Source organism: Vanellus vanellus, assembly GCF_965231255.1.
Source record: "Vanellus vanellus genome assembly, chromosome: 7".
Taxonomy (NCBI): domain Eukaryota; kingdom Metazoa; phylum Chordata; class Aves; order Charadriiformes; family Charadriidae; genus Vanellus; species Vanellus vanellus.
In genome coordinates this window covers 18,204,442-18,229,894 of record NC_138912.1, presented here as the reverse complement: position 1 = coordinate 18,229,894, position 25,453 = coordinate 18,204,442, and the positions used below count along the sequence as shown (strand labels likewise).

Genomic DNA, 25,453 nt, shown 5'->3' with positions numbered 1-25,453 from the left:
CATAGCCTCACTTGCCATATGTCCCCCCTTGCATCCCAGCAGATACTTGAAACAAAAAATGATTGTCTTGGATGTAGAACAAGGGCTCTAGGTTAGAATATGGATGGGAGGGTTAACCATAAAAGATTTTCATGGGAAGACCAAATTGAAATGGTTCTGGGATATTTTCTTCTCATTTTCGGATGTAAGTTCCTCATGCTCTGTATTGTTCAGTGGAGGTAGTGGAGAAGCTCAGGGGTGAGAAAGAGTGAGTCTGTCCTCTTGTTTTGTAGTAGCTGAAGCTTCATATCTTCTCTGAATATGAGATATGATCAGACTTTGTCCTGCAGACCAGGGAAACTGAGTTTATTTCAAGGTCATCAAAGCAGGTCACTTTTTCTAAAGCATGATTCACTTGACCTTGAAAGGGCATGTGATTAAGTGACTTTTGGGGGGAAGTGTTGCTTTCAAGTGTGGAACAAGAGAAAGGCTGAAGGATTGTTAGTGCAGCAGGAACTAACTGATCCTCAGTCTTGCAATATTGAATTACTTATGTTAAGCGTGTGCTAACTCAGTCTGATTGGCAGGCTGGCTTGGTGCTCTCCAGCTAGGAGAGCTAGGGTCACTTAACTCTTTTTGGGTGTTTCTTGCTGTAAGAGAGATTTGATACCTAGCTCTGAGGTTCCTGGACTTAGATAAATTACCAGCTTATCCATCTGTGTTGCATTTTATCTTGAGCCCAGTCTTCGGAGAAGGTTCAGTGTCAGCTCTTACTCTGTTTCTGTCTAAAACTGATTTCTTTTTCTCAGCTTTTCCTACCAGATAGGCGTACCCTGCTATAGGCTCCTGTCTTTCTCTCCTCATAGGCTGGGAACTGTGTAGCTTCACAAATTGTTTGCCATCTTTATGCTTTGAGATCTAGAAAATGTAAATTCATTAAAAAGGAAGTCTTATTTTCTTTTATCTCAAGACAGTTAGGCAGACTTCCTTACCTGCTTTCTCTGCCATCAAAACCAGCTTCAACGTTTTTCTTCTGTTTCAGTTGATACTCATAAATCCTTTTCTCCTCTCAAAAAAGAGGAAAATAAAGAGGAAAAAAAATACCGTAAAGGAATTGTTAAGTTGCTTCTAGTTAAAGATGAGTTACTGTATATGGCCAAGGGTATATGGTTGTTCCCTGTGTCAGTCATAACCAGGCATATATCACAGAAGTGTGCAATATTTTCTAAGATGTTTTTCCTGAGCTGTCTTATTTATTCTCTGAGTTGCCAATAAATTATATTATACAGTACAAAAAATAGGGAGAGAGTTTTGCTTTTACGAGGAAGGGATATATTTGCAGTATTTTATAACCTGTTGGTATTTATGTACTGCTTCTACCTAATGCTGTAGGGCAAAACTGAATTATCAGAATAGCTATGGGTAGATGCCACTTATTACTGACTAAAACATTTCTTTCCAACATCAAAGTGTCTCCTGTCTATGGTGTAATATGTCGCTGTTGCAATGTTTATCTGGGTGAAACTATTGCATTACAACACAAACAGAGGCATTCTGATCTATAAAAAAATATTTTGATGAGTAGTAACTAGCAGCTGCTTTTGTTCTATTTTTAAATAAATAAAATATTTCAGCTGTGTTAGATCATATGCTATGCACATGTGCTACTAACAGGTCATGATACAATCAAAATATAAAATTGAGGAGAGAAATCATGTCCCTTTAAAATATTTATTTTAAATTTCCTGTTACTGTAGATAACTAATATTTGGGGTTTATTCTAAATCAGAATGGAAACAAACTGTAATGTGCAAATCCTTAACTAACTTGATCTTCAGTTAACTTCAATACATGCCACTAGATTTTGTTCAGTTCTAATTGTTCATAAGTTTTTTGTAAGCAAAGCAGTAAGTTTGCCACATGACCTGAGAAAAGTGAAGGTGAATGGATCATATTTGTGTTTGCAGTCAGCAGCTGAACACAAAGGTCATGCAAATAGAACAAATGTTGTCATCCCAGTCCTAGAAATGGTGTCACCCAGTTAGAGCTTTTTGCAACACTTTTTGTTAGAAAAAAGTGCACTGTAACAGCATTTCTCAAAATCTGGATGCTCATCAGACACCTTTCTGCAAATGCACATGAAAACCAGCATGAGCAGACAGATGTGTTTGCACATTTGTGTGTAAAATTAGGCCACTCAAGCTAATCCTTTTAAAGGAAACATACTCTGTTTCCTTTCCATTTGAAACTCTACTTATTTAAGAAAATACTTTTTAATATTTTTTTTTTCATTACAGAATATGACCATTAAATGGTTCATATTTCTTAAAATAAGTGCTTTCTTCAATGATCCTGTAGTGTGATTATACTTCCCAATTTGCTGCTGGCATCCAATGCGTCCTTGTCTTTGATCTGCTGAATCTGTTTTGGGCAGTATTGGTGGGGTGTTTTTTGTTTGCTTTGTTTAGTTTAAGGAGAGGTCATACAGATATCAGTTTTTCCTTCTCTTTATTTCCATTTTTTCATTCTACTATTGAAGACTGGCTTTACAGAGACCTAAAGCTCTTTTTCTTTTTGTCTTTTTTCTTCCTCGCTTCTCTACCCGTTTGAGGGTTTTTATATTTAGCATAGATTGCTAATGAAAAAGTCTGCTTTCATGTTGATTTACTTTATTCCTCCCCAACTCTCCAATAAGAATACCAATAAATATAAGAATAATTGCTCTTTTGAGTACAGTTCAAGAACTACATGTAGGCTATATGTGTACATATACTTGTCTGCCCCTTGCAAGTAAAGGCAAATTTCATTTTATGTTCATCAGGTCTTGCTTTTTGAGTACTAATGTTTTATTCAAGCTAAAAATGTTTGCACTACTTCCAATATATGCAAGACCTTTGTGTTTTATTGGAGCAATGTAATTTACTTATGAAGACGCAATGTACTTACAAAGAGTGCATTTTGTTGTAATATGTATATCACGGAATCACGGAGTTTTCAGAGTTGGAAGGGACCTCTAGAGATCATCTAGTCCAACTCCCCTGCTAAAGCAGGATTGCCCAGAGCACATTACTCAGGACTGCATCCAGGCGGGTCTTGAAAATCTCCAGAGAAGGGGACTCCACAACCTCCCTGGGCAGCCTGTTCCAGCGTTCTGTCACCCTCACCGTAAAGAAGTGTTTCCGTGTATTTGAACGGAACTTCCTGTGTTCTAACTTGTGCCCATTACCCCTCGTCCTGTCACTTAGAACCATTGAAAAGAGCCTGGCTCCAGCCTCCTTCAACCCACCCTTTAGATACTTGTACGCCATAATAAGGTCTCCCCTCAGCCTTCTCTTCTCCAGGCTAAAGAGTCCCAGCTCTCTCAGCCTTTCCTCATAAGGGAGATGCTCCAAGCCCTTAATCATCTTAGTTGCTCTTCGCTGGACTCGCTCCAGCAGTTCCCTGTCCCTCTTGAACTGGGGAGCCCAAAACTGGACACAGTATTCCAGTTGTGGCCTCACCAGTGCAGAGTAGAGGGGGAGAATGACCTCCCTCGACCTACTGGCCACACTCTTCCCTATTCAGCCCAGGATTCCATTGGCCTTTTTGGCAACAAGGGCACATTGCTGGGCCATGGATAATTTACTGTCTACCACGATCCCCAGATCCTTCTCCTCAGAGCTACTTCCCAGCAGGTCCGCCCCTAACCTGTACTGGTGCCTAGCATTCTTCCTCCCCAGGTGCAAGACCTTGCACTTGGTTTTGTTGAACCTCGTTAGGTTCTTCTTTGCCCAGCTCTCCAGCCTGTCCAGGTCACGCTGGATGGCAGCACGGCCCTCTGGGGTGTCAGCCACCCCACCCAGTTTGGTATCATCAGCAAACTTGCTGAGGATACACTCTGTCCCCTCATCCAGGCCATTAATGAATATATTAAACAAAATTGGACCAAGTATTGACCCCTGGGGGACACCACTGGTTACAGGCCTCCAACTAGACTCTGTGCCGCTGATCACAACCCTCTGAGTTCTGTCCCGCAGCCAACTCTCAATCCACCTCACTGTCACCTCATATGCTGTTACGTTTTCTAGGTTGCTTTCTGTACTGATGGCATATATTTGTTTAGTCAGTGATAGGAAGAAGTTAGTATCAGCAAGCTTTATTACTGATATTCATAGCTGATAATTATACACTTCTGCATATACTGTATTTGCACAGTAAAAATATATACATGTAAACATAGTAATAGTTCTTCATATTTCCCTTCTGGCAAACAACAGTATTTTTGTTCTTCTGAGTATGTTAATGCGTAAAAGATACGCAAGTCCCAGGTAGGTGTTTAAATTATGGGTGTTAACAAATGGCAAATAGACTTAAAAAAAGGAGGGGGCGGAGGAGAAAGAAAAAAGAAAAAAACCCAACAAACTTCTTCAGGGATTCACATTTCATTTTTATAATTCTTTATGGAGACCTTTACTTACACAGTTCTTGCCTTTGAAATTGTTGAGTTAGTGTAGCATCAGTTTCAGGTGTCTGTATTTTTGGGGGAAGAGGAGAGAGAACAGTCTGAGGTCTAATCAGGTAATGATAATTAAAATTATTATACATACATACACATGCTTCGTGCTTTTTGGCCATTTGTGAATAATGGAGCAAAGACTCATGGGTGAGCTGAGGTATGGGGGCTTGTGTGAATGTTAGGTTGTGCTGTAAACTAGACCCGTGAATACATATGGGTCAAAATAATCTTGTTTCATATGTTTGAGGGAATCCTAGTCTTGCCTTGATTTTTGCACTTCTCTGTGTCTAAACTTTGCTCTCCCACTTTCTACCTGTCCATCCAAATAACTATTGCTGTTTTGTAATGCCTATTGTTGGCACCACCTTTGAAATAATTTGATAGAAGAGATAAGAATGATAAAGGAGGTATTATTACTAAGGAAGTATAGCAGACCTAGTCCTGTTGCCACTGCGGTCTCTAGTCATAACTTGTAATTGATATCAACAATGATCTTAATAACTACGTGAAAGGAAGTTCTCATTCCCAGTAAGTTCAGGACAGGTCAAAAGAAGGCCAGCCTTGCTATTTTCTTGCAAATCTTATGCCAAATACCAATTGCTGAATTAGTACAAGTGGCCAATATTGGTGAAAGCCATGAGGTATAACAGTGCAAGAAGTTTTACTCAACGTATAACAAATGAACATTGTCTCTTGGAATGTTAATTGTAACATGAAAATGATGAGAATAGGTAACTATAATCTTAAAAACCCATCACTGAATGAGTGTTCATGTCCAGGGGCTGATTAGGCTTTCACAAGTTCAAAAAGCCATAGAGTGCTTAGGAAGAGAAATTGAATAAAAAGAAAATTAATTCAGAAAAAAATAGTAGTTATAGATCTGGAACTGGTTAGTCACTGGTGTTTGTTTCAGACATGGGGAGATAATGGTAACACCAGCACATATATACGAAGATGAAATCAAAGATCAGTTTTACACTTAGTTGTAAACAGGTTGTCCTCATAAGCTTGAATATCTGCTAAAAATTGTGGATTTTCAAGTTGAGATTAAGGGGACCGGCAAGCCCGGTATTAGACACTGTCAAAAAACTGCAATAGTGATAAAACTGTGCCTGATATCCAGGTTTTTAATTTCTGGAACAACATTCTTTCTCAAAACTGTTCATGTAACTTCAAATTATCTAGACAATTAAAAAAAAAAATCAGATTATCTATTTGTGAAAGGTTTAATAAAGAGATTAATATGTGGCAAGGGTATACTTCCTAAAGTTATTGGAAAGATTTCAGAGCTGTTTCAAAATCATAACTCTCTTCTACAAATAATTAAATTCCATTTAGCATCTTCTTATTTCCAATAAAATACATAAGAGAAGATGCACGTAATTGAGATATGGTCTAAGGAGGAATTGGGCTTTCTGCCATGACAAGCATGATATTGGACATGCAGCAAGAGCACTTTGGCAGTCCAGCCAGAAAAGTCTCTCTAAATGCTGTTAGGAGAGAGAATTTAAGGAATTTAATGACATATGATATGCAAAAGAGCAGCCTGGGCTATACGAGAATCATTAAGTCCTCGTTTATGCTCTGAAATGTTTAAAAAGGAAAAAGTATATAACTGGATTTTTTTTTTTTTAATAGGTATTGAAAAGACTTCTGTAAAAGAGTGATTATTGTTGCAGCCTAACTGCAGTAATATGTGTGTGTTATAAAAGCACATAATTGAAAATATACTCAGTAGATAGTTATGAAACCAAGACAGACAAACTGAAAATGGCAGATGTACACAGTGAATACAAGTACTGGGGACACTGTTACTGGAAGGGTTCCTATTTATGACTCCAGTGAACTGCTGGAGTCCATAACTTCTGTACTCTAACTTCTCTGTGTTTCCGCTTATTGTGCTTAAGATTCTTGAAAAGTAGAAATTTTATCCAGTGATTTCAGTTTAAAACTATAATTAGAATTTATTTATTATTTATTTATTAGAATTATTATTAGTATTTAACCCAAATATGTCCTTGAAAGTACATATTCTTAATTGTATTTCACAGTTTTACATTGCACCTTTAAATGAATAAATTTTTAATTTCGTTTTTGTGCTCTCTTCTTGTTCCTTAGATAATTATGCAGTTTTGTAATCTGCATATGGCCCCTTTTTTCAATTGAATAATTTGCTCCAAACAGCAAGATATTAAAATGTTGTAGCTAATATGAAAAGCTATGTAATTATTGGTAACTAATTGGCTGGTGATTGTTGCATTACTAGTCTGTTTTGAATGCTTTTAATACAGGTGTGTTTTGAAAGTATTCCATTAATTGGTTTCTATAGAATTGCATTAGGGGACCTCTGAAGATGCACAGAATTATCCCATACTGTTGCTTAGCTCAGTGTGAGAACATGTCCTTCTGCTTGTGTTGCTCTGTATTTTCTGCTCCTCTTAAAAGCTAGCTGACAAGAACAGTTTAAAAATAGCAGGCCAAGGGCAGGTGACAAAATGTCACGCAAGCAGCACCTGGTCCAGTGACAGCCTGGAGGGAGGAAAAAAACAAACCCAGATGTCACAGATACGGTTCTATTTCTGAAGCTGGTCAAACAGCAGAATTTCAGCTTCAGCAAAGGAAGAGAAGGGCCCATCTGAGCCTTGTACATTCAAATTTTATTCTAGTTTTCATAGCAATTCCCTTTTTTTTTTTCTATTACAAGTATTAGTTTACACGTGTAGATTATTATATACACCTTTTTCTCTTTGCAAGTAATACCTGTAACCTCATGCTCATTAATATGCACTTAAGGAAAAGGGAATTAATGTAAATCTGGCAAGATTTCTGAAATATTATAGCACAAGCTTATACTACCTGAAATAATAGCAGCCTTAATGTTTCTGCAGTGTGAGATTAACGTGAAAGTAGGTATAGGAGAATTATGTCTGTAATTAGGAAATCTGAAGTAGTTAATGAAGATCTCTTTAAGAAGCTTTGCTCAAGGAGTTGGAAAGTAAAAATGGAAATTTTATTTACCTTCCTTCTGCCCCCACTTCTTTCTGGAGGTGCTGTTTGCTTCATAATATTATTGTGGTAGCACTTTTTTCTAGAAGAATGGGAAAATTATGATGTGAAGAAAATATATATAGTTTCTTATATTGCTTGTGACTTAGTTTCAGAAGTGTACTGAAACTTCATATTGCATCTGTTCAGAAAGAATATTAATTACAGCACAGCAGTCTCGGTGAGTGGAAATAGAAGGCTTTAACTTAATGATAGAAACTAAAAGCGTTGGAGAAGATAGGCTTTGGTTCTGCTTTGCAAAGCTTAATTGTTAAAACTTGGTTTAGCAGAAGTACACGAATTTAACAGTTGTATTGGTTCTTCAGTATAGTGAATGGGTTTTGAGCTCCCAGATTTGAGTGCCAATGTAGCAAAGAAGAGTGAACTGCCTCCTTAGCTCCCAAACTTAACCACAGATCTAGAGCTATGGAGAGCGTAAGCATTACTTACATTACTTCATTGAAATAAATTTTTATGTGGCTGTAATGATCCTTTTATATCTCTTTCCAAACAAAGACTAATATCAGTTACAGCTTTCAGATTGTTTCAGGGGGTGGAGTGGTTAATTAAGAAAGTCCTGTTACAAGGTTTCTTCAGGGTAAGTTTTTAATACTTAAGCTGAGTTAAATAGTACCTAAAACTAATCTGAACAGTAGTACAGTTGGCTCATTTCTTGATTTGAAGGTAAAAGTAGAGTTCAGTGGACTGTCTCCTTTGAAACAAAGTAACTGTATGTGAATTTTTTCCTGCTTCTATTCCTGAAGTCATCAGAGATCTTCTTAAGCCAATCTTTCAATTGTTAAATGTCACCTGAGGAAATTGGTACTATTTTGCATTTCTAGCTTCCTGGAAACTGGCACCAGCAGAGTTGATTTGAATTTCACAGTCAAGCTTTGGTATATGATGGTCCCATATTATGGGTCAAGAATAAATATTTTTTCAAAGTACATATGAATGTTCTCCATGAGAACAACTCTGCCTTCAACCCAGTATCTTATCTCAAATATTAAGTGATAGCAAATTCTTAGGGAAGAATATAAAAACAGGGTAAGCACTCTGTCTCCAATGATCTGTTAACTCAAGAGCTTCTGGTCTCACAGGTAGTATGGAAAATAGTGATTTATTTTTACCAATTAAGTGGAGTTTTTGTAATGCTGTACTTGTTATTTGAACCCTACTATAAATGTCATAACTGCAACAAGGTTGAACTTTGAGGCCTTATTTTGGAAGGGTAAACGTAATACTTTCCTAGTGCAAAGCAAAGGGATATATTAAAAAATAATTATTTCATTGTTTATTTTGTGATTTTCAATATTTTAAGTACATAACACTAAAGGTAGTACAGTGTTAAATATCTTAAATGTGTATTCTTGGGAAGTTGTCTTCAGTAGATGGAAGATTCAGCTAGCCTGACTGTTCATCCCCTTTAGCAATTTTTCATATTAATGAATTCAGTTTTGAAATAAAACCATTAAAAATAGCTTTTATTTACATTGCAGGTCGTATGGGAATAAACTTCCATCATCCAGGAACAGACAATATTATGGCTCTTAATAGTAAGTAGTTAATATCTCATGACTAATATCATGTTGAATATTATTTCTTACATTTACTGTGTTACATAGCTGTACAGTCAGACATTAATATGTGTAATAACATTTGCATAGAAGTTTATGTACTATCTTAAAATAATTTTCAAAAATCAACTATCTCTGATTTTATTGGTAGATTTGGTGATTCTTAATATTAGCTTTATAATAGCTTTATGTTTTCCGCTGGAAGCTTCATAATGCCTGCCATAGCATATATTATAAAACAATATCTGTTGTTCTCTCTTTTGTGGGGGTGTGTGTTAAATCTAACTTTAATTTCTGATATCTCTCCAGACGTATTTCTTGTGTTGGGATGAGTTGTTACAAGTTTTGCGTACAATTACATTGACTGATGGAGTTTACTTTGTTGGTTTCCCTAGAACATTATGTAGACAGGACTGTAGAGAATGTTCAGACATCTAAATGATGAGGAAAAAGTGGGGCTGAACTTCACTGAAAGATTATTGCTTTTGTTTGTGTTGGAAAATAAAAATAAATAGAAAAATCCCGTCATGAACACATGCATTAAAAAAACCTGCCAAAATGCACCTGGGAAGCTCTAGAGACAGCCTCGCATCACATAGTGTGTGTGTGGGGGGGTGTCAGGCACCACCAGCATAATGTAGAACTGAACTATGCAAATCAAAGCATAGTTTGTGTCCATTTAATCCTAAAGAACACTACCTATTTTGAAGTGTTTGGTTTTGCTTACAGTGTTGTATTAGAGGTGTTAAGGTTAATTTCCTAATGTCTCTAAAATTTTTTGCCTTTGCACTGTTTATATAAGTTAGACTCTATAGTTGAAAACTGCAGGGTTTTGTGTAGTACCAAGCAGAATTAAAAAATAATTTATAAATGTGAAGAACTGAAAATTTGTAATAGACAAGATGCAAGGCTTTTAACATTTGGCTTTAAATACCAGCTTTTGGAACCTGTAAGACTTTGCTTGTGCTTCTTTTCTTAGTTTTACACTGTTAATGGTGAGGTGATGCTTAGCAGAGTTTCTGTTGTCGTAGTTAGCATATATGCCCCATTTTCTTATGGGCACATGAAATAATGGGAAATAAAATGATTAACTGGGAGAAATGCTCCATTTAATTCAGGATTTTATTAAGAGAGGAAGCTGTTCGTGTGTGTGTGTGTAAATAGGTTGTACACAGTAGATTCTGCTGCTGTTTGTGAATTCTGGTCTCAGAATGTATTTGTTGTTCGAACATGGGCATTTCAATAAGCTGATTGCAATAGTAATATAATTGTAAAGATGGGAGATTATGTTTGAATTTTGAGTTATTTAAAAAAAAAAAAGACAGTTCCTATGGAATATAGGGACCTAAGCAAAATATGTTTATGCATTTCCAGTATTTTAAATATTATGGGTTTATTGAAATACTGTTTACAGACTTACATAAATCTGGAATCATAAATATGCAATTTATGCAAAATAGTAAGGAATGTTCTTTTGAATGAAAATCGGTGCAAATCAAAAGTCTCGATAACTTTCCATATATTTTTTTCCCTCTCCGGCATCTTCTCCCTCCCATTCTTTGCTAGGCAAGGTCACACCATTTTTGGCCATTACTAAGAGCCCAGAAGCCAGAACTATTGTACTGTGAATCCTGTTGGGTTTTGCTCTGAAATCTTTGAATAGTTGAGAATAAAAGCAAATATTTGCATACAAAAGCTTAAAAATTACTTTCTGTGATTTAAATCCTCTTTTGTATGCAGCTAAAACTGAGAAATTTAGAACTATGCAATTCCCATGTGATCCATTACCTTTCCCATGGGGAAATATACTAAGGAAAGTTAGTCCAAGAACTACTCTTTCCTGTACTGGAATGGTTGTGGTTTGGGTTTAAAAAAAGAAAAGACGTAAAATAAAATAAAAATTCCCAAAAGAGATATCATCCCAGTAATTTTTGTGAACAATTTGGAGAACTTCTGTAACTTCTTCTGTAACTTCTTCTTCTTAAGGAGAGATTCTTTCAGTACATCAATAGAAAAAGGAAGACTAGGGAAAGGCCCACTGGTGAATGAGACAGGTGCCCTAGTGGTGGAAGACACAGAGAAGGCAGAGTTACTGAATGCCTTCTTTTCTTCGGTCTTCACTGCTAAAGCTGTCCCTCATGAATCCCATACTCTGAAGGCAAAGGGGAAGGTCTGGAGAGAGGAAGATTTTCCCTCAGTTGAGGAGGACCGTGTCAGAGACCACTTGGCCAAGCTGGACATTCTTAAGTCCATGGGCCCTGATGGCATGCACCCGCGAGTGCTGAGAGAGCTGGTGGATGTTATTACTAGACCACTCTCCATCGCCTTTGAACGGTCATGGAGAACAGGAGAGGTGCCTGAGGACTGGAGGAAGGCTGACATCACTCCGATCTTCAAAAAAGGCAAGAACGAGGGCCCAGGGAACTACAGACCGGTTAGTCTCACCTTTGTCCCAGGGAAGGTAATGGAGCGACTCATTCTGGATGTCATCTCCAAACACGTTGAGGAACAGGAAGTTATTGGAAGTGGTCAACATGGATTTACCTAGGGTAAATCGTGCTTGACCAATCTGATAGCTCTCTATGATGTTATAACTGGTTGGCTGGATGAGGGGAGAGTCGTAGATGTCATCTACGTTGACTTTAACAAGGCTTTTGACACTGTTAATATGTTGATACTTTTAAATGCATAATTTTTATGGATCTCTTCTTGCCATGAATGGCATTTTGCTTGTGTACATACACAAACTGTTGCACATGTGTATAAGCACATTTGTAATGTAGAGGTGCTTGAAGTTCTCTATGAGAATTAGGCTTTTATTGAGGAATGCAGTATTCAGATTCAAAGAAATGAGCATAATCCTGAAGACCATTTAAACAAAAGGAAGATGAAAGTACTCAAATTTGAAGCATTGTGCAAAGGGGAAAAAACTAATAGCTTTTGTCTATACTCTATAGCTCTAATTGAAATTTCTCTAATTGAAATACATTTTTAATCAAGTAGTGACATGTTTGTTAAATTTTTAATAGTCATTCATACTAAGCTAAACAGAACAATTTTTATAAACTTTCATTTACAGCACCTTGTTAAATACAATTGATACTGTAATTTCTAGGGGAAATGTGGCATAAATTGAATTACTGATTATTTATGTAAATTCATGTATGAACTTGAAGAGAAACCATCTATTGATACTTTTAGTAGATGTTTGCAATACTAATTAAAAGTTATGTTTACAATACTAATCAAAACCTGAAAAAAAGTTAAATTGCTTCACCAAAATTAACTCAAAGGTGTCCTCTATCCCCTTCTTTTCACTCCCATTCTGCAGCCATTGCTTCTGTTTGGGTGACACTGGACGTTCCCTTGAGTTAATAAGTGCTCCTTTTTAATTAGCTGTATAAATAGGACTAAATGATTAGCATGAATACACAGTCACCTACATGCGAGGTAGTGAGCTATCTTTAATGTTTGTGAGCTCCAGAAAGCTAACAATAAACTTTAGTGGGAGAGGAGCTGGGGAATAAACAAGGGTATGCAACCGTTCTAATGAACCACTGAATTGTGCTGCTGGAATCCCAAATGAACTTCTGTAAAAAGAGTTTAGACTGAAGGTAGACCAGCAAATGAGAAAAATCCCTTTGTGAAATGCTGGAATTTTGTTTTTCCTAAAGCTCCTCTGTACAGTGACTTTTCACTGCTGTTGGGCTTCAAATGTTCCATCTGCTTCCAATGTTCATTCTTGTCTCATATGAAAATGTGTCAACTGTGAGGTCTGGTACTGTTTGCTCTCCATCTGACTGTCTTGTCGTCTTTTCATTAGTGCAATTTGGTTCTGCTTGTTCTGAATAAAATAATTTGAAAAATACATTAAGGCAAGGGTTTGAGGCACCTTTTTAGATGTTTGTGTAGAGATATAGGTTTGTTTCATTAATATAGATAATAATTATATGTGGAAGTCATCATGCCATGACAGAAAATGTAATGGCAACAAAACAATTTCATTTTTTATTTTTTATGCTTCTATGGGTTTTAAAATTGCCATGTCTCTTCAAGAGCTATTATACTTGGCTCTTCCTATATTCTGATGTATTGTTTCCAAACACATATAGTATTTAGATCTAACCAAGTTGCTGAAATAGCATTTTATAGTTAAATCTTTTGCCAATGCTATTGGTATACCTTGAAATCACCAGCTCCAAATAGAATGTTTATTGAATTATTTTTGTCTTGCAAAATCTTGGCTTGGCAGTTTAATAGCTAATAAAAGCTTGGGTTTTGTAGTGATGATATTCTGGGAAAATGTGCGGCTAAATTTTGAGAGGCATCAATCTCTTCTAATAATTTGGTACCTGCCTATAGCAATTTGCTGAGCTCTTTAGCCCAACTGCCGAGTCGGGTTACTAATATGTTACTATCTAATTAACATATAAGGAAAAATTATAAAGGAATAAAGGAGAGCTAATAAGGTTTGCAAAACTAGACCCCGTTTAAATATGAAGAGATCAGAGTTTATTTAACCAGAGGGGAAAAAAAGTATGATGTGAAATGTGACATAGCAAAGGCAGCAGGGTTCGTAAGAGTCCCAGAGTGTGTGAACTGTCACTTGATACATAACCTTGTTAAGTTTTTCAGAACAATCTGTACAAACAGTATTGATGCTGCCTTGGGCGCTGTGAAGCAGGCTAGCTGATATCTTAAAGTCCCTTCTATACCTGTTTAATTAAAAAAAAAAAAAAAAGGCAGGGGGAAGGCAGGGGAGCAATAAAGCGTGCTTTTTCTTCTTTCTTCCCTTCAAGTTTTTATATTAGCATCTGCACTTTGAGATCTGATTTTGCTGTTACTGAAGGCAGTCTCTTTTATCAGTGACTGCTGAAGTCTTTTTCTAGCAGAGGAAAATTTCTTAAATTTTCTTCCTTTTAATCCAACTTTGTAGCTCTTTACTACCTTCTTGTTTGGTTGTTGGTTTTTTTTTTCCCCGCACCACTTTTCCTGCCTCATAACCTCACCAATGTGCTTTCGTTTCATCTATGTGATCCTCTCTATTGTGGGTGAGTGCCATCTGTTTCTGCAGAATTTTAAGAACAAGATTTGCCAGGCTATTCCACAAGCATCATATATGATGTTAGAAGAGATGAGATTGCAGTCCAGAATTAGGTTTGGTAGATTGGAAGCAATATGAAGGAAGTTCCTATAAGCCTAGCTGTTAGAAATGTGACTTTTGTCATTAATCTATTTTTTTAAAACTAAAACAAAGAAATGAAAATAGATAAGCCTTCCCTCCTGCACAGATGCTTGGCTGTTCAATATGACTAAGGAAGGAAGACCTAAGCTATTTTAACCATAATTTCGAGACTCAAATGCAGTTCACGTGTTTGATCAAGTGTTTGAGGTCCAATGTGTGAGCCATAGCTGCATACGGCTTGCACGGAGATTGTATTTTACTTATGAATGGGATTCAGTTGTACATGTATGTCAGCATATGTTATCAGGGAGATTGTTGTAACGCTTGCATTGCCAGCACTGGAAAAAAGCGAACCAGAAGGGACTACTGAGGCTAATGTCACCAAATTATTGCAGCGCCCATCTGCACATCCAGCCCATCTGTCAGTGGAAATTGAGAACCACCTTTTGAACCACTCTTAGATGAGCAGTAATGCATCCCAATCCCAAAACCCAAATTATTTGGATTATATGTTTTCTTTTAAAGACCTCTTTAAAAAGACTGGAGGATTGAAGTCTTGTTCTTTGTGAACAGCTTTTCTAGCCATAGAAAAGGGGGAAAAAGAGCATTATTAAACAAGCTGTTCTGTTGTATTGCTCATCATGAAAAATAACCCCTCAAATCTCAAATGCTGAAACATGCTGAAGTACAAATAATTGCAAATGCTAACCCTGAAAAAATGTAACAAGTGTTCTGCAAGTAACAGATTAATATATAGAAAGCTTTCTTTGGAAGCAAATAGATTTCTGTGCACATAAAGCTCAGTACAAACATACTATGGCAAGGAACCCAGAAGTTAATATAGTGAACCAAGTTTAATTCTTTATTCTCCCAAATGTAATTCTTCTTTTCCCCCATACTTTTATGCACATGATTTACTGAGTTTTATCATGTCATGTTCATTTATCAGCTTGCTTCTTATCTAGATAAAATCTATCAATTGTTATTCAAGAAATAGCATACGAATAGTAAATTCATGCTGGTTCAAGCATCGGCCTCATCTTTGTATGCAAAGTGTTCTAAACAACCTTGACTCCTATTTTAGTTAGCAAAGATGTTGAATGTATTCTAAAGTACATTTATGTGCATATAATTTTCTTACATGGATTGCTACAAATTGGTACTCAAACTGCTTCCACTTTAGCTACCGCCTTTCATATACCTCCAATTGTACGAAAATCCCCCTTTTAGCTAAAATGTTCCTTACCTAGCTCTTACTCAGTGTTTTTTATTTTTTTTTCGTTTTGACAGTTTATTAGATAACCTTGACCGTTCAGACAGAGTAGCATGGACTGACAGAGTGATCAAAGGCAAAACTTTTCATTTGTCTTGCTGGAATTGCAACTATGATTTCTCCACATAGGTAATTTGAGATAGGTTGGTGAATGGTAGATACTTTTAAAATCACAAAAAAGTAAATAAACTTTTTCTATGTTCATTTCAGTCAATTCATTTACTATAACATACAAAGTCAAGAATGTTTCCCAAAGGAACTTTGAAAATGTGGCCCAAAGTTTAAAAGAAGTCTAGTACTTTCCAAAGATACAATATTCATATGTCTCATCTCAGAATTTTATTATGACCCAAAGGAAGTCTTCAACTGAGTTGATAGAAATTCTGACTATGTTGCATGCACTTCTTTCATCTACATTTCTTATTATATGCACACAAATGCTTGATCTCAGTCTATGTATTTTAATAACATAAAAATAGAGTTCCTAGATTATTCTGTTCATTTGCTTTTTGATACTTTAGCAAAACAAGTTCTCCAGTGAGTTCAAGATGCGTGCTACAGGGATATTGTTATAGCAAAGATACAATGCATAATTATACTTGATTCTATCACCTCCTCTCCTTCATTAATTAATTTTCACTGGCATTGTAATTCATTTGTAAACTTCCAGATCTCTAAGAACTTCAGAGACCCACTATTCAAAAGAAAGCTTGACATATTTTCCTTTCTGATCTTAGAAAATTACGGGACAACTCATAGTGTCCTAAAGCAAGTATTGTTCTGAACTGCTGACTGCTTCAAGATTACAAATTAGTTTTCCAAGTTAGAAATAAGATTCTGGTACTTATAAATCAAGGAGGTTCCTAGTCTTGTCAAATAAACTTTCTGTTACACCTTCTAGCTCTAAAATTTTGAATCTGAAAATTTTGCCTTTTTTTTTCATAGAGATAATGCTATTTTAAGTCAATTTATTAAGTATCTTTAAGATTTCCTTGAAATGTGTATCTTTGATATTGTAGACACATTATTGCATGAACAATATAAGTGAAGAAAGAATGTTTTAAAAAAACCATCAAAATACTTTCTAGTACATCTTCCGTAAAATGTGATAATACAAATAAATGGTGTTGATTCTGTATTTGAAATTACCTGATCAGATTCACTTTTAGCTATGATATGGAAAGAGTGTAGATCTCGTTCGTTGGAGTTAATATTTTATGGATTCACAAACCTATTAGTTCCTTGAAATGCTAACTATTTGATCCATATGCAATGTGCAGATCCAATCCCATATTATAATAAAGCAATGAAAAAAAAAAAATCAGAAAAGAAGTCTCACAGAGATCACATGTCAGTAACTTGTAAGTCACTATCTTATTTGGCATGTAAGATCACACGGCTTAGATATTTTAGTTCATCTAAAGTAAAGAAAAAATTTTAAGAGGTGCGCCTGACCAGTGAAGATTATTTTCATGGTCCAGCATAATTTAATAACATTACAATAAATGCATTTTCAGTTTCATAATTTTACAGAGTTCTTCCAGTAAGGAGTATTGTGCAGTTTTCAGGCTCTAGCACAAATTAATCCTGTCTATACCTCTGCTGACATCTGTGAAGAGGGTCTTTCACAGATTGTCATTTTTATGTTGCTGTTAGAATCTGATTTAAAAGACAAATCAACAAATTAATTTTGCAAAAATTACCTCCTATACGGACATACTGGAAGTACATCAGCTTGTCTATAGACTTAAGTTATCAGATTTTTAATAAGGTTTATTAATTTGAAAAGATTCTCCAGAAAGTTCTGTCTTGCAAGTTATTAATTAAGACGTAATGAAGCTGCTGAAAGCTTTTGATCTGCTTGATGTGGGTGAACCATACTCAAGTTTCTATACTGAACATTTTCTTGATGGTAGTGATAGTAACGTGTTGAATAAATATCAGCATGTAATTGATTGGCTTCATTAAAAAATATGTTTTAAGAAGATGATTGTGTTTCAGTCAAGCTTGTTAATTGTTCTACCAACTTTCTCCCTTGTGTAGCTAGCTGTCTTCCCAGGGGAACTTTTCCCCACAGTTTCTGATCCATAAAAATTGAACCCTTAACTAGAGATTAAGCTGTTAGAGTGGATACTCCTTGTTTCACGTGACTAACATCTGTTGTCTCTAGGAGATGAAGGAAGGTGGTTTTTGTTTTTGCAAGTGTTTCCTAACTTCAAAGGTTTGGTTCACAGGGGTATTGAACTATAAGTTATTATTACGCCTTCTTATGTATTGTGTCAACATTTCATTGAATCGTGTCAGAAGATACACATTTCTAGGTCGAGGTTTTGTGTAGTCATCATTGATACCTGTATTTCCAAAATGCCACTGATTTTTATTTTCTGTTGTCTTGTAACTGAAGTGTACTGTGAACAGTGCATACTACAAGCCTTGTATGAGTATAGCCAGCCCAATTACAGGTGTGATTTCAGACCAGAGTAGTAAACCAGTACAAGCCCTAAAACATGCATAGGTTTTTATGGAAAGGCATTCTCATGGCCTTCCTATGAAACAATCCTATTCCGTAGGAATAAATTAAACCAGTGACAGCACATAACTCTGGGTTTTTAAACTTTTACTCTTTGCAAGCCTTGGGTAAAGCTGATGAGGCTGATAATGAACATCAGTTTCACTGTTCTTTTTCAATTTTCGCTATCCCCTTTGGAAGCTTAATTTTTTTTTTTTCCAGTTAGCTATGCTTTTTACTTATTTTGTGTTATCAAAATAGCTAACTACTAGAATACAATTTTCTTTGGATCTTATAATTGTTCTTTTTTATAGTCTGTCTCTACTGTGACTATAACTGAGTTACCAAGAGATTAAAGAAGATGAAATGCTTCAGTTTGGGGAGGAGAAGACTGAAGGTGAATGAGATGGAGGCTTAGAAAGATCACAGGGGAATGCAGCACTGCTGTTCAGCATGTTCCACAGAGCTAGAACTAACCGGGCAATTGGTGAACCTTCTGGTAGATCCATTTAAGACCTGCAAAAGGAAGTGCTTCTGTAGTTTACTTTTGGAACTTGCTGCCACAGGAACTTGTGGAAGCAGATAGCATCAGCAGGTTCAAAAAACCATTAGACAAATTCTTAACAAAAGACCTTTAAGCAGGTATTAGAAGTAGGTGAGAGTGTGCCTCCTAACATGTTACATCCAGTGACTATGAAAGCTAAGGTAATACAAGAGAAACATACCACTGACAGTGGCCAGTCTAACATGACCTTTCTGGTGTCACTACTGAAGACTGACTACTTGTCTGGATGGTTCATTGGTCTCACCCAGCATGGCATTGCATATGAGCTGTCACAGGTATTCTAGCTGAGCTAGATGGTTCATGTCTACGTTTTAAAACATAATAAGAATAAGTTTATAAGAATATGTTTTAGTCAAAGTCCTTTTTTTTTCCTGTAGGTTTTCACTTGGTTTCATCTCTTTCAAATAAATTGCAGACCACCTGTCTTACTAATAATAATTCTCAGAAATTGTTTGTGCAATTCTGGTATTTATTTACACGGTTTGCTTTCATCACACAAATTACACAATGTCCCTTTTTGTGTTGGAACCTTCCAACACAAACAACAGGGCAAACCCAAACTTATTCCCAGCCTAAGTAGTGAGCTGAAGAATGAAGTTGGTTTACTTGTTGATACACAATAAGCAACGTTCTGTTGCTTGATTGTGTTCTTGGTTTTCAGGATGTATATGAACTGAGCAAGAGTAACTTTAAACAGCAGAGTAACTTCCCTCATCCACATAACTTTTTTTTTTTTTTTTTCTTGCCAACTTTGTCACACTGGATGTTCTGGCCCCCTGCGTCTCCAGGACCATAGGCAAGGGTTGTTAGGTCACCCCTTCCTTCTGAATCTTTGAAGGCTGTCTTCTGTGGATGTGTGCTTCTGTGTGTCATACAGCTATGCTCATCTCATAAACCACGTTATCTCAAGAGTTTTGTGGCTCTTCATAAAATTTGCAAGTGTGTTCTTATGCCATCATTCTCCTTTAACTGCTAGATAGATGTTTGGAAAATGCAAGCCTTAAAAGTTCTTTTTCATCAGTTTCATATAGCTTTCTTTGAGATGCAATTAAAATTTGAGCATTTCAGCTGTTTTGATTTATTGCAACAATGGGTAATCTTAGCTGCAGGCTTTGGGGAATTCTAATAGCATTAGCACTAAATTTACTTAATTGCTTTGCAAGATTTGGGGTTTGGGGAGTTTGTTTTGCTTCTTTGTTAAAAGCTTGGACTTCTGTTCTTCAACATACCGTTTCATGTTTGTAAAAATACGCTCAGCTTCTGGGATGAGGTGAGTTAATATTTTCAGGAGAGTTATCAGGAGATAAAAGAATGTATTGTTCCTTTGTATTTGAGTACATGTAATTTGGGACACAGCAGTTATGTAACTGTCAGCCTGTCAGTTAAAGAAAGTTGCAAAGGGATGGAGAAACACGAACCCGGCGGTGATTCTTCTGGGAGTTGCACAACTGATTGGTGCCTGCTTGCAACAATTTCATGTTACATGGAAAAATGTGCTTATCACTTCTTAAAGCAGCTATGTTTTCATTAATAGTGTAATGTTCTATAACGTACCTAGGAAACAATCACTTTTGTGTTGAATTTTGAAACCTTTCAGGAGATGGTTTTCTGTGCAAAATGACGTTCATATTTGGCACCAAAACCAGTATATGGGAGTGACTTCATCGGTGGTGGGTACAGTTTGGGGAACGCCTAGTTTCTTTTCTTTTGTCTTCTGCTGTAATTGTCCAAGAGAGAAAGTTACTTCAGATATATAACACTGGCATTTTAATAGTAATCTAATAGTACAATAATTTTCTTACTGGCTCCAAAATGTCTTCATTGAAGAATAATTTCTAAATTGTTTATTTTCTAAAATATTTACTCAAACTGGAGGTGTTATGAAATTTACCTGATGAACCTTCCATTAAATCTGTTGTGCTCTGAGCTTTACCTTATGAACAAGATGGGTATTTTTTATTAACTTGTCTCAAATTACACATTCTTATTTTGCATCCCATGTAAACAACATAATAAAGTGTGTGTTGATATTTTTAAGTTGCCGTGCTGAATGCTGTCAGCGTCTTGGGAAAAGTAACATTTTAATGTAAACGCTGGATAAAATTAAGTTCATTTTCAAATTATTTGTGTGTATATGTATATAAAATATAATCAACAAAGGTGAAACTTTACCTTCTTTGAGTGTTTAAGTGTGATGCAATGTTTTTAAATCAGCAAAAGCTGACTAGGCTGACTGTCTTCCTGTTTAAGTGGCTTGCACTATTTTCCCCCTAGAATTTACAGGCAATTGTAAATATACCTTCAGTAAAACTTTTTTATGGACATAAAGATTATGTGTGTGAGTGCATATATAAGATAAAAGTAATATTATGCAGTGCAGTATAACATAGAAGTGTTATAATACATGAATGGCAATAGGTTATTCTAAAATTTACAGAAGTCCGTGGTAGATTTTTGCCATCATGTACTGCTACCTGTTCAGAGCCTAAATGTTTATGTTAAGCATATAAAACTTTATTTTCTTAGAAGGAAACACAGAAGCCTTTTTCATTTCATACTAAAGTAATGCTTCTTTATTTAATTTTTAGATTGGTAGGCATTCTGTTTGAGAAACCTCTTTCGTATAAATTACTCTCAAAATGTGTTGCTAGCTATACCTTGATACATGGCTATGTTTTGGTGTATGGGTATTCAGCAAGACAAGGACTTACTACATGAGGTCTGACAGCGATCCTTTGCTATCATAATAAGTAATGAAATAAGGCTTTAGCAGTAACTAGAAAGGAGGAGTATTAATTTTATTTTTGCTGCAAAGCCAACTCTAATATTAATTCTCCCTATCACTTGCTGTGCAAGGGGCAGATTCTGTTTTGGGGCTTAGCAGCTACATCGCTGTGGCTGAATAGTTGTTCACACAAACAGCTTCTACTGTCTTTATGTTAAACATAAATTGTGAAACAGTTCTTGAAATTTTTTAATCCCTCTAATGTAACACTTATGTAGGTGCTCTTCTGTGGCCTCAGAGATGGCAGGAGAAAAGACATAGGTGTATAGTGTCTGAGACCGTGTTTCTTTCAGGTCTTGAGGTAGAAGAGAGGTTACTAGTGCCTGTGCTGAAGGAGGTTCAGCCTTGCTTTGGGTAGCCCCTGGGGCCACTCAGAGGTGACAGCCAGAGGACCAGTCAGCAGATGAGTAATTCTCAATGAGCCACAACTGATCTGTTATTAATTGCTGGCCAAAGAAAAGTAGGTAGGGAAAGCTGAGGGGTATGGTGAGACACCTCAGAACGTGCATTTGAAGATAGAAATAGAAAAATGGGAAGAATGGAAAGGTTTTATGGTGGAGCACACCTGGCATATAGAAGGAGGGAGTGAGCAGATGAAGTAGCTTAAGGGAGATTGTAGGGAGAGCTAAAGGAATCACACCTAAAACATAGGCCTGTAGGGCAGGACCAGAAGGCACTGTGTTAGTTTTGGAAATAAGAAATGGGGTTGGCAAGGAGGAGGAACACAAATAGTATTGCAATGAAGAGAGAAAAACACAAAACAAGGCTCTGTTACCTATTGCCTAAGCTCACTTTCTGTTGAAAAACTACCTGATCCATAGCCTTCCACATTTGATTACTTTGGAAGACCATAGATGTCTTTTGTGACAGACTGAAGTCACTGTATAGAAGACACTGTTTTCCAGATTATTTTCTGGTATTCTAAAATTTCAGATCAAAAAATGATGCTTTTTGCATTTCCCATTATATCGCAAAATATGCTTCTGCGCTTGTACAACATTGTGGATTTTGCCATTGATGCATGTCTCATTGAAATGCTGTATTAATTCTGGTAGTTATAAAGGCATTTTGTCAATCTGTTTTTATTTGTCTGAACATACTGGCTATTAGGTTCATATTGTTTTGGTAGGATTTTAGTATTTACAGATGGTTAATTATTTACATTGAAACATAACTGGAAAATATGTTTTCCACAACTAATTAATAAAATGCAAAATGAATTATTTTAATTAGGATTACTGTTGATGATGTTTATTGCCTCTTAAAACCATAATCCTAAACTATTTTATAGTACTTTAAGTCTGATATGCCTGATTTTTTTTTTAATACCTTTTCTATGTAGAAAACTTGCATAGCAGGTATGTTCCTTGTTTTTTCTTGGGTGGGTTTCGCCCCTCCTCCCCCGCCCCTCCCCCCCGGCTGTGTCATCTTCAAACTTCTTCTCTTGTCTTGGGTTATTTGAATTTCATCTTGCACTTTTTGAATGTCTTTTCCGTCTTTACGGTGGGAGGGGAAAAAGAAGAGGTAGAAGCTACGTTTTCTTTGCTTTTGGAGCTAAATCTAATGACAGCTGTACCGACAATTTTCTTCTGTGTTTACATGCAGCCAGGAGCTATGGGCGGAGAAGAGGTAAAAGTATTTACTAAATGTTTTGTTTGCTGAATAGTGGGAGAAATAAATATTTAGTTCTCTCATGATAAGATGATGTTACCAATTTTAACATTATTTGGTTGATCAATTACTTTGTATAAATCAATCTCATATTCTGCGTTTGCAAAACGTCTCCCTTTCAATAGCAGATTAAAGCAATGATGGTCTTGAGCTGATAACTTCAAGTGTGTTGCTATTACCAGTGAAGTGGAGGATAACTGAATGTAAAACATCTTTCATGACACATATTTATGACTTTAAATGCGTAGTGTTCAAAAAAAAAAGATTGTCTTCAGGTTTGGGGTGTTTTTTTTGGTAGATCTGCAATGTTTAACTAGTACATTGAACATTTCAAAAATAATTTTTTCTTAGATGAAATGTCTTTCATTGAATCCAATGTATTACATTGGATTGCCTTAGGTAGAACATTGTGAATATGAATACTAATAACTGTCCTCAACAGTTGCAATTATTATTTATAATAATAATTAAAAAATATACAACATTTGAGCACATTTTAACTTAATTTCATCATAGGCAACCCTATGATGAAACCCAAAATAAAAGTGGACTGAAAACGTTTCACAAATGTACAGTGCTGCATATAAGTTTATTCTGAGAGATTAACAAACATAGACGTTGGCAAGCTTGCTGACCACCCAGAAAGACACTAATGTAGCTAACATTTATGTACTGTGCTGTAGCTTACACAGACTGTTTTTTCTTGAGAAAATAACAGTAAAGATTGCAGCTTTTAACAATTAGAGTTGGGCAGTGTCATCTGGTTGGGGTACTTTGGCATTAAACTTCATTTTATCTTCTTTTTCATGTATGTTCTGTGACAGCCGTGCATGTGACATCACTTTCTTTTCAAAATGTAGAATTTGCATCATGTTTGTGAAGAAGCTTGTAGACAAACCTAGCCATACAAGCAAGCTGATAGCATATAAGTAACTTGTAGTTTGCACATATGTATGGATTGAGGCAGTGGGCTATACAGGCTGTACTAACAGAATTTATAATATAGAATTTGAGCTGATTTTGTTCAAAGCCGACTGGATTTAGTGTTTATTTGGTAGTTAAAAAAAAAAATAAATTAAGTTTTCCCCACAAACTTACCTTCCTATTTTTCCCTGCTTCCAGAAAACACACTATTGTTAACAGATGTTGAAAGCATCCTGATACTTACACTTTTTCAGTGCTCTCATGGTACTGAAAAAAATTGGAAAGTATGCAGAGTATATAATATTGTATATTCTCTGTGCATGTGAACAGTGTTTAATTTCATTTTAAGATTGTGGAAGTGTTTCCAGGTTGATCAAATGGCACCAAAGCAGGGAAGGACGGGGAAATCAGTTGGTCACTGTTAACTTCTTGCAACTCATATTTACTTGTAGAAGTGAAATACAGTAATGTGGCAGTAATTGTGATGAATACAGTGTTGGCTGTTTTATACAAATTGTAGTTATGACAAAACTGGGCAAACAAGTTCTGAATGTGCTGGATTTTCAGAATTTATTTTTTACTCTAACAAAAAGCATGTGTCACTCCATAATAATTGTTTCCTATGTGAAAATCAGTCTCTTCTATAGTAATAAGTAGATTTGTGTGTGCGTGTGTCTTGTCATTAATGTTAGGGATTTTGTGACTTGCCTCATTCATACAATACTAAAGTTTGTGATATTCATGCTTTTTCATTACTTTGATTTTTATAATATTGTTTTGATCTTTCTTAACCTTAAAAAACATGAAATTCTACAACAGTCTGTTAAAAAAATGATGTGGTGTTTATCAAATGTTCTCGTATATCCTTCTCTATTGTTTTTGCCATTTGTATTGTGGTAATATGCAAAGCACCCAGAGGCGAATCTGTGCAGGGACTTATTTCATGTTTTTTATACTTGGATATTTTAATTAGCGTTTGATTCTGTCACTGTGACTAAGCATCTTCAGTGAGAAGAGGTTTTGTCAGAAATTTCTTGGGGCTTGCCATAACCTATCAGTTCTCTACTTGATCCTCTGTTTTCTTTGAGTAAAGAGGCGAGCGTTTCTCTGTAGGTATCATGCTTAAAGCTGTTGAATCATGTTCTCTTAGGTACCTTGTTTTTAACTTTTACAACCAGTTTTTCAGGTACAGATGTAAGCACAGCTATGGGAAATCAGCCCAAAATCTATTCTGCTACACTGACAACTCAAAGGTGCCGGGGAGGGGCGCAGGAGTATAAAAATAGGGCATTTAGCGATGCTTTCCCATAATACTCTCCCAGAGATTTGCCTCTGGGGGGTTCTTGAGGTGATGTCTCAATATTTATTGCTTCAGAATGGGGTTTTCTCCTGTTCTGCTCATTCCCTCTTCTGAAACTACATAAACTTTTCAGCATCCTATAAAG

General features: G+C 36.0%; 1 protein-coding gene across 1 annotated transcript in view; it reads left to right on the top strand.

Moving 5' to 3' along the window:
• Positions 1-25,453, top strand: part of CPEB3 (cytoplasmic polyadenylation element binding protein 3) — a 98,291-nt gene that overhangs the window by 36,940 nt on the left and 35,898 nt on the right. Inside the window, exons 4-5 of the mRNA XM_082486675.1 lie at positions 9,019-9,075; positions 23,019-23,042. Of these exons, the coding sequence (XP_082342801.1) occupies positions 9,019-9,075; positions 23,019-23,042 (81 nt within the window). The remainder of the gene's footprint in view (positions 1-9,018; positions 9,076-23,018; positions 23,043-25,453) is intronic.